Below are 16064 nucleotides of genomic sequence, written 5' to 3'. Positions count from 1 at the left end.
GCCTGGGTGTCGGCTTCAGCAACATGGCTGAGGAGCTTGTTCCCCACTCCCACCACCCTTTGGATAAAGAATACCATACCTCTGTTCTCAGTTTTAAATGCACTTTAATGTTATTTCACTGGTGTCCTCTGGTTTGTGTTTTATTGTCAGTTCTGAAGAGATCTCACAGGTTGACTGTCCGGTACCCTTGTGGATTTTGGAAACTTGAATCATGTCTCCCTTGGTTTTCTCTGCTAAAGACTAAAAAGGTTCAGTTCTTTCAGTCGGTCGGTATGGGACATTCCCTTTAGCCCCTGGTCTTGCTCGTTTGAGAAGACAAAGATCTATACAAGCATTCCCTCTTGCATGTTCCCATTAACTGTGCAAGAAACCTGTCAGCAGCCCAGTCTCCACTGCTATCAGCTGTACTCAAGTTTATGGAGGGAAAGTCAGTCTTCCACAAACTCTACTTCATGTTTTGCACTTGAATTGTTAATTTTATTATATAGAGTACAGTGCTGAATTATAGTTTGTGGTCTATAGCATAGTCCTAACACTATACTTTTGGTATTTTTTGACCAGTTTCACTTTTATACATTCTTGTTTCTCCTACGTTTAGTTCCTGCACTTGAATACTCTTTTAAAGATATATATAGTGCTATATTTGAATACTCTTTTAAAGATATATAGTGCTATATATCTCCCCCTCTTCTCTCCTGTCTCCAGAACAGTGTGCACTAAAGTTGTTTTTCATCTTCTTTATTTCATGTTAGCCATGTTTCTGTGATTCCAGGTATAGTATAGATCAATAGGTGTTATGTGAAAACCGCAAATAGCTTTTGATCACTTCCAGAGATCTGATAAAATGAATATGACCCATCAAGGATGGGTTTGCTGCATCCAGGAAGGTGCTTCAAGTACAGTGAAATCAGAACCTTAAATGTGAACAAGAGCACTTGTTTTAGGTTTTTTGTACTGTAAATTGGGGATACTTGTTTTCAGTTACACTCTAAAAACACCGCACCCCCCCTCTCAATATGAAAATGTACAGTTAGTTGCAACAGAAGTCTCGACAGGAGGTGCTGTACCCACTACAAAGCTGAAAAACAAGACTCCTGCAAAACATGAAACCAAGCAAGACCACCAGATTCCCATCACACCAGCTCCCCTTTGGTCCACTTCCAGGGTTAATTAGACAGGAGATATCCAGCTCTGCAAAGCCTTGTGGAAACTACTCCATAGATTCCTGAAACTCCAGCCCACCATCCCAAGTATGTTTTTGTTAAAAAACTAAACACTGTCCCCCAGGCTTTAAGCTCATGGTCGTTCTGTCTTGTGACTTTTCCTCTTGGGCCAGACTATTCAGAAGCACGTGGCGGTTGTGGTCACATTTGTGTTTGTGAAGCTGGTCATTGTTTCTGAGGTCCCATGCTTAGCTTTGAAAATTAAAATTAGGCAAAATTCCAGTGAACAAACTTAAGATTTTAAGTTTAACAATTCTGTTCTAATGAATTTAAAACCATAATTAAAATATTTTGATGCCAACCTAGTGTTTCTCAACCCTGGCCTTCTGTGAGTTACAGGCTAATCAATTTAAATTTTAAATTTGATTGACTGAACAGATTTAGAAATTTGTTTAAGTGCTTAATGCTGTAAATGTTATCAACCCTTTACCACTTTCTAAGTTTGAAAAAAACTCCACTCATTTGGGAAATTTAGAAGAACAGTAACCAATCTGTCCTCCGCAGAAGCGCTTACATTTATATAGCGCTTTTCTGGACACTCCACTCAAAGCGCTTTACAGGTAATGGGGATCCCCTCCACCACCACCAATGTGCAGGAAGACTATACTTGAAGAACAAACCAGGACAGTGCAGAAGTCATAAGCCTAAAAAAACAAGCAGATAGATTAGGTGACATTAATTAGGCTCAATTATCACCAGAGTTGGGAACCACTGGCTTAAACATAAAAGAGTAGCAATTTAGTATTTAACAGTGAATGTCACATTTCTCTATTTGTATTAAATGGCCACTTGAGCCTATTTGGGCAAAAGCAAGCTCTTACTTTGGCAGAGTATATCGAGTGGAGAACTCTTAGAAAAAGATACATGACTGGTCCACTTATAGCCATATATCGGTGGTAAAAGGTTTTATTGAAAAACAAAAATTACTGAAACTTGTCTTAACATTTAAGAACCGGTTAAAATCGGAAGTGGAAACTGGAAACAGAAACAGTGACTTCCAGAAAAGGATGCTGTGCTGGCAGCCATGCTGAGAGTCCAAAACCTTTCTTTCTCTCAGTAAAGACAAGAGTGGTATTGTATCCTGTGTGCTGGCTGACTTATTTATCAGCAACCCCCAGTGAAACAAGACAGTTGGCTTGATATTTTGTTTAGCAATAGTGCAAACGTCAGGCCAGGTCTTCACTCTAACTAACGTATCTGGAGAAAATATAGTTATTCAGAGCCATTAAAGTGAATGCTACTGCATTTGGTGACAGGAAATCATAATTACAGTTGCAGTTCAGAAGAGCAGTGATTTGGGAAACACTGAGAAGCTTATCAACTGATACTGAACGGCAATGTTTCAAAATATTTCCATTACACATAAAAATAAGTGCCAGGTTGTGTGTTATAGTTTAACGCTTGCTGCTCCCTGCTCAACATAAAAATCCTCCAGTGACAATTGCTGCATTAAGTTTAGAATATCAATTCATTTTTAAATCAAAAGACACTATTTTGTCTCCAATTATTTAAAACCGGTTTTCTTGTTTAACCTGTCTGGCAACAAACGGCATACATTTAAAACAGTGACAATTGAACAATCATTAACCTGCACACTTCCCCCCTGCTCAGAGTCTTTCAAAATCCCAGATGTTATACTGTGATAGTTTGACCAGAAATCTTGGTGTATTCAATTACGCTTCAGTGTTTGGATAATCCAGTCTGTGTTCAGAGCACCCAAGTGTTCAGTTACTGGACAGACAACACTGTAGCTCAACAGGGATCTGAAACATAATTCGCACATAAAGTTGCTAAACAAAGTGTTGGCACCCTGTATCTAAAACAAACAAAAAAAATACTGCTTCTTTTAAAGTCGATGACTCTCTGAATCTTTAAGATGCTCTATTTACAGTGGTATCTGGGGCGGGGTCCCGGATTCTGGTCCTAGACAGCCCGTGCCTCCTCCGAGTATCTCTGTCTCTTCGAATGTGACGGCAGCCCAGAGGACAAAGACTTGACTCGTAACACCGCAGGCGTCACACAATTTCAACAGAGGCATGCAAACGCTGGAAATGTGTGAGGGATTCCTGCTGCGCAGACGTCTTAGAAGTCTGTGCATCTGTCCAGCCGAAACGGACTTTTTGCAAATGTTGTGGAACAGATGAGGTATTAGCAGACACAAAAGTCACATATTGTTCCATATAGATTAATATCCTTTTTGTGTACATGGCTGATTCTCTCGCTACAAAATGATGCCCGACGAGCAGTATTCTTACTCTAGAGATTCAAGCGTGGTTGCTTTTTGGTGGAAGCCGGAATTTTGTTTGTCGTTTCCAGAGATTTGGTCTTCAAATATAACGCTATTATGCTGAATGGTATCATATATGGTATTGAATGTGTTGCTTAAATCTCTCTTTGCTAACCTCTAGGGTCACTGAGAATACATCGTGAACCATCCAGGGAGTTACCAAAGTGATGTCAATCCAGAGACGTCACTGCTATTTGCCCACAGAGGCTGGGCGCTTGGCAAACGGCCTTAGGTGACTCAGGAACTGCCCGAATTTGGCAGCTGTTCGTGATATTGATATTCTTCTCCGATTAAGGCTTTAAATGTTTCCTTGTAATGTGAAGAATACTCAGCCTTTCTAATACACCAGCTGATAAAGAGTTTAAATAAGGAGTGGCGTTGAAAAAACGTGTCGTTCATCTTTCAATGATAAAAAACGACGGCAACTATAAAAAAAAACAGGTTTCGAAGCACAAAAAAGGGAATTGTCCTCCTCCGCTCCTCGACGACTCCAAAAATAATTTACCGCGAGGATAAAAAAAAAGTGGCCGTTCCTTCCTTGCTTGTCTTGCGGTGTAAGGAACCGCCAGTCCAGCGAGCAGCACTCGCGGAGCTCCGTCACTTGTCCTTCGCCACACTGCCGGCTGCGCTCACACCTCCAGCAGCTTGGCTTTCGCCTCCCGCTCCACCTCGTCCCTCACAAGCTTCGTCGTGTCTTGCTTCGGCAGGCCGTACAAGTATATGGAAATACACACCACCAAAGTCCCGGTCGCAAAGGTAGCAGCTGAAACAAGAGGAAGGGAGAAGGCGTGAAAGCGTATTGCCCAATTCTAACATGAAATCTGGGGGGAGAAAAAAGAGGATTTGACGTACAGTGGGCAAAGCCAGTTCAAGTGCAAGTAATAAAAAAAAAATGGCAAAGACTGAGAATCCTCCTCAAACAACCACATCAACAGCCAACGAGAACACCAACCTCAACTTTGAAAACGCAAAACGTGCATTAATTATGCCCGATTATCTCCGTGCAGCCAGTTACTGCGTTGAAGAACATGCTGCACGCAGGCGACCAGGCCAAACGACACACCAGTACACAAAATATCCAGTAGAAAAAGACAGCAGTCGCTTTACTCACTGATCTGTAAACCGAACAGGGTCACTGAAGCGATGGTGGAGAGAATGATGGCAGCAGCCGCAGAGAAGCCCTTCATTATATTGTCGGTGTATTTCACCACTATCGAGGTGTACAGGCCGCCCACGCTGGACAGAACTGCAACAAAGGGCCCCGTTTGTCAGCATCTCTTAAAACTACACACTCGATTTACAACAATAAAAGACTTTAAAATGTAATCGGCTTTGTCATTCCCAGGTACACAAAATCCAAATATAACTGTCCTGCGCTGGAAAACCTTCGCTGGCTGCCAGCCTCTCACAGGACAGACTTTAACATTCTCTGGTTGGCTGACCAGGCGCGTCACGGTCCGTCTCCTGTGTACTTTCAGGAACTGCTATCCCCACCTGGCCCACGCTGGCAGTAGGCTCTGGGACTGGGCATCGTACAGTTAGGGGCCCGAGCGTTTCACTGGCAGCCCCACGTCTCTGGAATACTCGAAACATACATCTTTTCAATAGTCTTCCAATTCGCAATCTATTTCTTTCAATGACACATTTAAAATGTAATTGTACATGGTATTTTCAAGATAGATAAGATTTTATTGTTCCCTGAGGGAATTTTTTTATGGAATTTTTAAATAGAATACAAAAAAAAAAAAACATTGCACATCCCTCTATTGCACATGTACAGTATTAACACATAACAACATGTAACATCACTACATCATGTAACACCTCACAAAACATACTGCACTCAAAGGGGTTGTAAGAACCCACTTGAAGTTGTTTTGTGCTCCCAAAACTTCTTCTAAATGTATAACGTATGTTAAGTGCCTTGAGAACACTCTGGTTTGAAAAGTTCTACATACTGCAAGAATAAAATTGACTAGAAACGTGGCCATCTTTCCTTGCAATGACACTAAGTAGACAGAAAAAGAACTTAAGAGCAGACAAGGTGACCATTAGGTTTGTTGGACATGGGGACAGAAGTCCACACCAGGTAAAATCACATTATAATATTTTTAATACACTCCTGGTAACCATGTTCTGTTAAATCCTTTCCCAGTGAAATAAATCATAAAGGAAGATGTGAAGATTTTAACACAATGCTGCTAAACATTTGCGTTTAAGGTGAGTGGTGAGTGGGTTCCTGGCTCAAATCTGGCCTGAGGTGTGCTGTGTGTAATTCGCATGGTCTCCCCACATCGGTGTGGGTTTTTGCCAGATATTCTGTCTCTGACTGCTGCTGCGCCCAGGAGTCAGGACAAGGACTGCCTCGTGCCCTGTGCTTCTGGGATAGGCTAGGTTTCTGGCTTTCAGATAACGAATGGAGGCATTGTTGCATCAGGCTGATGCTCAAACAGGTAGAAAGCTGTTAATTAAAATAACATGCTGTCCCATGGGGCATCAGCCCAACAAGCTGGAATTAATAGGCTAAGCAACACTGCGTGGGCAAACCACCTTATTTTAACGGCACTAGAACTTCTGATTCCTTGACCGAATCAATTTAAAAGCGTTAAAAACTGAAACCATTGTAAATTTGATAGTAAAGATTATTCTATTGTTGTTGAATAACCTCCACGTCAGTATGTTTTTACAGTTAGCGTTGCTAAAAGCCTGAATCTCTTTGGTATTAAGAGAAAATATTTAATAAATCGTGTTCACCTTCTATAAGTCAGAAGCCCAGACTGCAGCCTTAATTCCTAACACCGCCAATTCAAAAGAAGCAGGACCCCGGGGTTTAGCTTCTATAATCAAATGCTGTGAATAATAACAGTAATGTAAAATACTATAATGTAAATAATGTGTAGCACAAAAATAATGCTGATCTTTTTTTTAAAAACTTTCATCATGGAACACATGCCAAAACAATAACCCAAATACCCTGGGGTATGGGAAAGCAACTTACAAATGACAAGGCAGACCCATGGTGTGTAGCCAAAGAAGAAGCCCTTCTCCATCACTGCGGCTCCGTCAGTCGCAAAGACTCCTATCAGAGTGACCACAATTCCAGACAGGTACATCTGGATGTTTCTCACCCACAAGGAGGTGTCTGTGCTCTTGAGAACCTTTTCAAAGTAGACCCCTGGCAGAGAGAGAGGCCCCAGGCTCTTTAATCACAACAGCATGGAACTATTAACCATGGTAAAGTCCTAAAAGACCAGAGGGCAATTATTTCAACAACACCAATAAACCAAACAGAAGCGAAAACTCATGTCAGCTACTTAAAGATTGAACAATACAAACCCCAGACAGGGGTATTCAAGAATACAGACATACACTTTAAGAAGATCGCTTTGTCAGTGCAGGCTAATGCAAACCAGTGCTTTTCAAGACATTCAAGGGCAATACTATGGAATAAAGATAATACACATAACAGAAGTAACAAGGAGAAAAAATGAAAAAACATTTATAGGGCTCTTCATTTTTTATTTTACTTTCCAAATTCACCCGTGTCTCTATGAACAGTAATTAGCAATTCGCAGTCACTGAATAGTCACTACATCTCAATACAGTGAAAAGCATTTATTGCTCTCTGAATTAAGGGTGACATTTATTTTGTATTTTAAACATTGCATGCTATAAATATCTCCATTTTGTAGAAAGACTGTCATCTCGATGTTGTGTACGCCACCTGCCAATGTAAATAGACTCCACAAGAAACAACCCACTCTAGGCGAGATCTGTGAAACCGCAAGACTTGATGAAACTTGAGTGAAACAGGCTCTGGAATCAGTCATCAACATCACCTGCAGCTCTGCTTCACGCACTTATGAGGCTGGAGACGCAAAGAGCTCGGTTTATTTAACAAGAGCTTTAGTGCTGTAAACGGGGAAACGGAATGTGCTTATGGTTGAGTGTACAGGGGTGTCATGCCATTGAAAATAAAACTTATTAATTATTAACTTAATTTCTGAAAATGAAGAGCCCCTCCTCCACAAAAGATCTTACTGAGCAAAAAACATGCAAAGGCACACTCAAAAATAAGAGCACTGGAGAACCACTCCAAACGCACACAAACCTGTTAACAAGGGCAGATACATGCCATACAGCTCTGCTATAAACCAAATCCACACCTCGACAAGGGTCTAAAACTCAGTTCCTGGAGAACCCGGCGTCTCCCCGTTTAATTAAAGCAATTACATGCTTGGTCTAATTAGTTTGCCGTTATTTCTAACTTCTAACTACCAATCAGGCTAAATGAGACTAATGACGTCCTCTTGTCTGCCACCACCCTTCTCAGTTTTAATTACACATTTTTCTATGGGGAAGATTTTATTGTTAGTGAAAATAAGGGTACAGGTACATAAATGGCTTCTTCCAAGATGTGGCTGGGTGAGACCCTTGAATCACTTAACTACTAACTACCAAATGGGCGATATGGGCTAAGGACACTCCTTTTGGAAACATTCTTTTGTAAACGCATAACACCATCCTCTCTCATCTGTAATGTGAGCAAAACATGGCAGAAATCAATGAAGTTCTTCCTTTTAATTTCAATAACAACATCTTTGTGTAATTCCACTGGCTCTCCAAATAATAATTACAGGGACACACGTGCTTTTTAACGCTGACTCTAAAAGTCAATCTGTGTTTGATGGGTATTACAAAAAGCAACTAAATGCTTAAACAGTGTTAAAACTAAAAATGTTTTTTGCCTGGTAACATTGAAGAAATGGCCTTATTTAAACAAACATGCCCACGTACCTGCAAATCCGGAGCACAGAACAGCAATTGCAACAGCAACAAAACCCAGAAATGGGTTTTGCTCAACCTGTAAATGAAGAAATACATTCCTATAAACCATCATGATATAGCACAGGAGAAATAATACAAACTTCGGGTCTTCCTGAAGTGATATGTATGTGGATGTCAGTCTGATGAATGCACAAATACCGTGTAAGAAAATATAGATGTTTCATTCAGAAGTAAAATACACCTTTCATATTGATTTCCAACAAGCACTACCTTCCATAGATAAGAAATACTTTTATTTCATAGAAATACAGGCTTCCCATTAACAAGAAACGACTTCTAAGGAACTGAATCTTGGCAAATGCTGTAAACGAAATATGTTCCACATTCACAGACACGTAGTGCCATGTGTCAGTCATTCGTTCCTAAAGAAAGGATTTTCCTAAGTCATCAGATCTAAATCCACAGTCCTGTGCCACAGAAAGGAACAAATTCATTCACTGCTACGTTATTTATAGTGGCGTTGACTGTGGTCACATCTCTTCTTCCATTATGGAAATGAAAAGATACACATTTCTACATAATATCTTTACTAAAGACAAAACCTCAAAGGTGATAAACACTTTAAAAAAAAAGTTATGTCTCTCCATGTCCAGCTAAACGTGTGGTCTGTGATCTGTCAATGCATACGGAACATGTTTTGTGCGTCTTTACTCCCTGGCACTCCCCTCAAAGTGAACAAACACACGTTTCTGAAAGGTCACAACAGCCACCAGGCAGCTGAAGAGAGAGGGTGGTGAGTTGTGTTGAAGGTCAACCCAACTCCGTACCTGAACTTTAGTTGCCACTGAGGGTTCCCACTGGACAAGGGTGACTCCGCCACACAGCATGAAGACGGAGAACCACTGCAGTTTACTCAGGGATCTCTGCAGCATCAGCACCGTGCACAGGGCAGTGCAGGGGATCTTCAGCTGGTAGGTCACCTTCATCGAGAAAAACAAGGAGTGAGGGCTAACGCCAAGTGCTACACTCAAGCTACACTCACCTCCTGCATGACAGGCACTGGCACGTCACTACAGATACAACTGCTGATGTGCCACAGTATTACAATCTTACGCAGTCCCCACACAGGGCACCAGCAAATGAAAGGCCTCCCCAGATGCTTAACAACTGCAAGCCTCCCACGAAAGGAGGGGCACAAAGATTTCAAGACAAAATCCCTACACATGTGCGGAGAGCCCACAGTCTCATAAATTGAGCATCAGAAGAAATGCATCACTTTGAAAATGTGTCTTAAAATGTACAGGCATAAGTAAAATAAACAGATTTGGGTTACTGATTAAATGTTTTGGGCGTCACGTGAACTGATCTTCCATCACCAACAGTGATACACTGTTGGTCACTATGCCTGTCACATTAGTCTTGTGCACTAACAGGGGAAGTGATCAAGCCATCAGAAGCCCTTAATTGAGCAGCCTCTATCCAGATCATTACTTGCCATGAGGCCCTCCCCTGATGGCCTGAAAAAAGGAACCCAAGCTGTTGTATATTATGGCACCATTTTATAGTAACTGAAAGAATGCAGAGATTTGTAGTTGTAAATAAGTGTTTTCATAGTTATCGGATACAAAGGGGAAACTGCACATTGTGTTATCTGGAAGAGGTTTATTTTCTTACAGAGTTCGCTGGGGAGGCTTAGAAAAAGTTACGTGAAATTTAGAGCAAAAAGAAAGTAGAAACTTGTTTCAGGTGTCATGTGGAACACAATGAGTCTAAAACCAAACACCACCTAATGAAAAGAACACAGACGACAGATCTGGAAACCCATTCTAATCCACATGACGTCCCTTAATTACATGAAGATGACAAAACAAATCAATGGCAAACGAATACTTTTACACTTTTACACCAGGCGATATAAGGGTGACCTGTAGACAGACCAGACTGAACAAGACCAAGGTGGAATTTAGCCAGGGCATCAGGGCTGACATTCCTGTTTTCACAAATAATGCTTTTAGTTTGGAGTCTCCGATCTCAGTACTGACCATGCCCAGCCTCGTTGAGGGTCCGAGATCGGACGAGATCAGGCTGGATAGTGATCACGTCTCCCTCTGGAACATCATATTCATTCACAAACAAAAGAGGGGTAATTTCACAATTAAAAAAAAACTTGAACGAACACCAATGCGCCTTTATAACTGAGAACAGGAGGCACATCTTTACACAAATGGTTGTAGCTGTGAAAGCCAGTCTCATTGCTCCTTTAGAGAGACAGGGTCTTTATTATACCCGGGGGGGGGCAAGTTGTTTTACAGCAGCAGTGTTGGTGTACAGACGGACAGAAGAAAAAAAGACAGGAACAACAATATACATGCATATTTGCATAGAGGGTCAAGTGTTAAGTAACGATATGGCTACAGGTATGAATGAGAACTTCAACCTGTTGGTTTTGGAGTTGGGGAGTCGGTATCTGCGTTCTGATGGGAGTAACTGGAAATGATTAAACAAGGGGTGTGAAGGATCGTCGCAGATGGATTTTGCTTCACGCAGAACATGTGAATGATAAATGATGGAGAGGGCTGGGAGATCAGCCCCAATGGCTGTTCACAAGGCTTGTTCTTGCTTCTCAGATTCAGGTAGCCAAACCAGCAGATCAGGGTGAAAGGGTAACAATAACAATTTCTCAAATACGTCTGAGAAATGGGTGGATGTAACCCACAGGTGAATAGGTAACTGAAAATGGAAAGAGGCTGAATGACCTCCTCTCACCTGCAAAGCTTAAGTTTTTATCTCTGGGTTTATAATAATAATAATAATAATAATAATAATAATAATAATAATAATAATTGCTTACACTTCTGGACACTCCACTCAAAGCACTTTACAGTAATGATCCCCTCCGCCATCACCAATGTGCAGCCATCACCTGGATGATGCGACAGCAGCCATAGTGCACCAGTACTCTCACCACACATCAGCTCTCAGTGGGGAGGAGAGCAGAGATGGGGATTATTAGGAGGCCATGATTGGTAAGTTCAAGGACGCCAGGGTTACACCCCTACTCTTTTCGAGAAACGCCCTGGGATTTTTAATGACCACAGAGAGTCAGGACATCGGTTTTACGTCTCATCCGAAGGACGGCACCTGTTTACAGTATAGTGTCCCCGTCACTACACTGGGGCATTAGGACCCATACAGACCGCAGGGTGAGCGCCCCCTGCTGGCCCCACTAACACCTCTTCCAGCAGCAACCTTAGTTTTTCCCAGGAGGTCTCCCATCCAGGTACTGACTAGGCTCACACCTGCTGAGCTTCAGTGGGCTGCCAGTTGTGAGTTGGAGAGTGATATGGCTGCTGGCCATGTGTTTATGTGTAACAAAAACAGCTCTATTTCATACATTGGCCCACTTCCATCTAAAGTACTTTTTAAATCAAGACATGCATACATGTATAGCACAACATCAGGGGCATGCTGCCTACAGTTTTCTATGTAATAAAAAAACTGTGTTACTGTCCTGTCTTGTAATCCGTACTGTAAGTACTGTTTAGTGATGTGCTAGACTTGTGCTGAACCAAAGACTACACTGTCTGTAAAAAATAGAAATAAAGTGAAGGTCACTAGAAAAAGTACATAGATTTTCATTGACCATCAGTGAAAAATGATGAGATGGGCCACAAAAATAAAATTTAGCACCCTCTGCAAGAGCTCCCAAGACCACTACAGGAAGAAATAAGAAAGCCCTTGATTCCTGTAAAATGGAATTTGTGCTAAAACATCAACTGACATACCCACCTGATACACAGCGGCATCGAGATTACTTAGTGCTATGAAGGCCATATTGTTCTGAATAGCATAGACCACAGATGGAACACTGAGTTTTATCAGCTCTTTGGGACTCCCACAAATGTTTTCAGTGATCGATAACTTCAGCCTCCCAAAGCTCCCAGTTTCTCTGCAACAAGAAATGTCAGTTGCAAAAACATGCTACTAAGAAAGCACAGAAAACAAACCCTGACAACAATGGCATGAATACAGCAGCCGGAAGTGTCATTTTTGTATAATGAGGGCTTTCAATGCACTGAGAGGGACCACCTGTCATTCCTCAGGTCCTCGTGCTTCACTCTGATTTCAAGTTCAACTGAAATCGCTTTTTCTGTCCAAGACACCACCAAAGTAAAGACCAGGCATGCTCGAAGAACAACAGTGAAACTGCTCTCGTCAAGCAATGACTAACCTGTTCAGTTGTACAAAGGTGAGATCTGCAAACAATGAGACACATACTGCTCTATGTGTGCACCTGTGCTGCTTCCCTCTGAACAGGTATGTTTAGATACACTAAATCAGCCCAATCATGGCTTAATGATCAAAGACAGAAAACTGGCCTGACTTGAACTGAACCCTCACGTACGCAACAAGAGCGACTGCCTCATGTTTACTCACACTTTATACCTGGTTATGAATTGAGAAACATCATTCCAGTTGTCACAGAGGAGGTCTGACTGTGTTGCACAACACTGACATTTTTTTTATCTGAGTCTGAAACCATACCTAAGGTATTCATCTTTTGAGCAGCTGACCTTAAATGTCTCTGCTCCCCAGCAGACAGTTATTAATAAAAATACAGTGCCTTTCAACTGAATTGGCCGATTTGTCACCTTTGATTGATTCAGGAAGATAGATATTAATATGAATATCAGGCACTTCTAAATAGTTTTGGTCTTACAGTTTGGCCATGAGCCAACTCTTCACAAAGGGCATATCTTGAATTTAAGTTCTTCAGTCATGGATTACATCATTTTCACATGCAGCTTTGTAATTTGATTTTTTGTGATGTGTGCTTTCCATGCATGGTAAGGTACATTCAAGATGCTTGCTTAGAAAAGCTCTACTGTATAGAAAATAAAGTCTCTGATTAGTATAAGCTAGTTTAGCGGTATTTGTCTTCGGCGGCTGCTTTGTCTGTGCTCACTTAGAACTAAAGGGGACTGTCAAATCCTCTCCTAGTCGGCCCCTTTGGTTTTAAGCTACACCATATATGTTCGCTTTACCTGCGATATACTACATGTTCAGGTTGCGTAGAAACTTATCACAGTTGAGCTAAAGAGACCATTTATCTTCCGACTCTGGTATTTCAAGTGCCAAGTAGGGCAGACGGTAAGCCGGTTAAACCCACTCACTCATTAGTGAGAAAAACGTAACGGTACTTACTTCGCTAACATTCCCAGGCTCAGAATTAATTTAATAACTTCCGTACTGCACACCGCGGTAGTGGAGAAATACAAATCCGACGATAACGTCCTGGTGTATCGCAGCACCACGATATAGCTCGCTGCCACCAGCGTCATTACTGCCAGGCAATACATCTTGAAAAGAACAGTTACTTTTTCTGAAAGACACAACAGCGGATTCAACTATTCAAAACCTGCGTTTCACTGTGCCGCGGTGATGTCCGTTTTAACAAAGGCACTTCCAAAGTGAACTTCATTTAAGTAAAAGCAAATTTACGTAGTTACTTGTTAAGTATTCCAACATGTTCAAAAACGCCTCATACTGTATAGCATCAATCACGTTTCCACAGGTCCCCTATGTGCAGAACTACTCGGCAAAGAGGCTATATGAAATGAGTGAACTAATTAATAACGTTACTAAAACACTTCAAATAACGCCACTTTATACATACACGGTACGTGTCACTAGCGATCACAAAATTAATTTTAAAATCCTCCTTCCAAAAACAAAAAGATACTGAAACCATGAAGCCTATATGAACTTAAGTGAAGTTAATTTAAAACAAATCTGGTAAAAATCTCTTTTAATCAATCATTACCTTTAGAAGCTATAAACCAAAAAGCCTGTATCTTAGCAATACATTTTAACAAATAACCAAACCTAAAAAAAGGAGATCCGTTTTTCCCAAATTATGGAGCAAAAGTAATATTTACTTACCGTGAGCCATGATTATCGGTTGATATTGCTGTCCGTTATTGCAGCAAATAATATATTCTGAGAACAAATAACTGCGACGATATTACTCACATGCTACACAGATCAATAAGTCTATATACAGTGTTCGTACTACATTGCTTTCAGAATACAGTACAGTATACAGTACATTGCACGGCGGTCGTGGCTTTTCTTCTGTCGTGACGTCAAACTGCCGAGACGGAACCGGAAGTTTGGAGAGTGACGGATGGTGTCCTGCGCTCTGTTATCTGATAGGACAAGATGGGCGTTACTGGTCTTGCGATTGCATCGCTATGGTGAAATTGTTTTCGTACAGGGATGCCGCTGCGGGCAATGGATTTTAGTAGTGATAGCAGAAACGGGGCTTTTGAGGGATCGAAACAAATGAAACGATCGAGTCGGAAAAAGATTGAAACGTTCGAAACATCGCATCACAGTGACATCTGGCGGCCAGATGGTGCTCAGAAATACCCCGTCTGGCAGACGGACGGGATCGGATCATGTAAACTGTGGATGAAACTGCAGGAGGAACAAGGCGTTCGTTATGACACTATAGACAGTGTTTTGGAGAAACTTGTGCAAAGAACAGAATGCCTATGACAATGTTTTGTTTTGTAATATTCAATAAACAATGATATTGTTATCATCTGTTGTCTTAAGTGCTTGATTTGAATTTTTATACGGCGAACACATTTGGCCACGTACCTCGGACCACACCTACTTCACCTACCTTATAATTTTTTGTGCACGTCTACGGTCACTGCTTGTCTGCATTATGTGTTTTTTTAATTCTAACTGTACTTGTTTACCTGTATATTGTCTATATATTGTATGTTGTCTGTATTTTGTATATTTTAAAGGTACAAATAATAGGTTTATTACATGCTGTAAAGAGATCGTGTGTGTAAAAATTATTTATCTTTGCAAGCATACCAGGCAACTTAAACTTCCACATCCTAGTATGCTGCAGTAGAACAATTTGTACACATGATCTACAGCAAGATGTTCTTCCTCAATCATTTGCACAATATCGCATTTGTTTCTAATAATAAACGTACATTACATCAATCGCGTTTGAAAACCAAAGCGCTAATCCAAAATCAAGGGCAGTGTACAGGCAGAGGTTCAAACAGGAGCTCACAGGGTACTGTAGACTAGGCTCACAGTAATAACACGGCTCAGTACAGACACTCAGGAGATTGAGGCAAGACTTCGCGAAAAAACTTAGGCTTAGACAGGCTTTATATAACTTTTACAATTTTTCGAGGGTGTGGCAAATGAGGTGACGATTAGCACCCACTCAAAATCGGGGAACAGAATTTTGTAACTTTCATTTATGTGTATTGGGTCAAAATGTTCGGATCCCTGACTATTATCTTGTGCTTAATTTTCTCTATGCCTAATCACGACAAAACATTTGAAACATTTCGAGGCTGCAAAGGAACAAGTAAAGGTAAAGGAAACAACGTTTCGGCTGTGGAGCCTTCTTGAGGAAGGCTCCGCAGCCTAAACGTTGTGTTTCCTTTCTTCTCTTTTCAGCATGGAATAAACCTTTACCTGTTCCTTCATAAGCGTATTTTTGCATGCTGTCTTTTTTGGGTCGTACGTCAGTATCACCCTCATACTGCAGTCCTTTGTGGTATCGGGATTAGCAAACACCGTTAAGGATACAAAGAAAATTATTTAAACAAACAGACCGTACTCAAGATTGGACAATCCCCAGACAGATGTCGTTAAAAATAATGTGTTACATGTTTTAAGAAAAAAAATCAACAATTTAAGATGGGAAAATACCTAATTTGGAG

At 41.1% G+C, this 16064-nt stretch overlaps 1 protein-coding gene across 1 annotated transcript; it reads right to left on the bottom strand.

Annotated features, from left to right (window-relative positions):
• Window positions 1-84: 84 nt before the first annotated feature.
• On the bottom strand, window positions 85-14458 carry slc35a1 (solute carrier family 35 member A1). The gene is made up of 8 exons (XM_088626743.1): window positions 14242-14458; window positions 13504-13681; window positions 12088-12247; window positions 9126-9278; window positions 8308-8374; window positions 6509-6685; window positions 4622-4756; window positions 85-4273 (listed from the first exon to the last, which is right to left on the bottom strand). The coding sequence occupies exons 1-8, from the start codon at window positions 14249-14251 to the stop codon at window positions 4140-4142; spliced, it is 1014 nt and encodes a 337-aa protein (XP_088482869.1). The 5' UTR covers window positions 14252-14458; the 3' UTR covers window positions 85-4139.
• Between the last annotated feature and the right edge of the window lie 1606 nt (window positions 14459-16064).

Source organism: Lepisosteus platostomus, chromosome 3 (genome assembly GCF_059453375.1).
Source record: "Lepisosteus platostomus isolate fLepPlt1 chromosome 3, fLepPlt1.hap1, whole genome shotgun sequence".
NCBI classification, from domain to species: domain Eukaryota; kingdom Metazoa; phylum Chordata; class Actinopteri; order Semionotiformes; family Lepisosteidae; genus Lepisosteus; species Lepisosteus platostomus.
This window is presented reverse-complemented; position numbering and strand designations above follow the sequence as displayed.

Coding starts and splice junctions, on each gene's coding strand:
- slc35a1 (XM_088626743.1), bottom strand. Junction 12,248..13,503: donor AGCCTGGGAATGTTAGCGAA/GTAAGTACCGTT, acceptor TTCTTGTTGCAG/AGAAACTGGGAGCTTTGGGA. Junction 6,686..8,307: donor TCTGTGCTCCGGATTTGCAG/GTACGTGGGCAT, acceptor TCTCTCTGCCAG/GGGTCTACTTTGAAAAGGTT.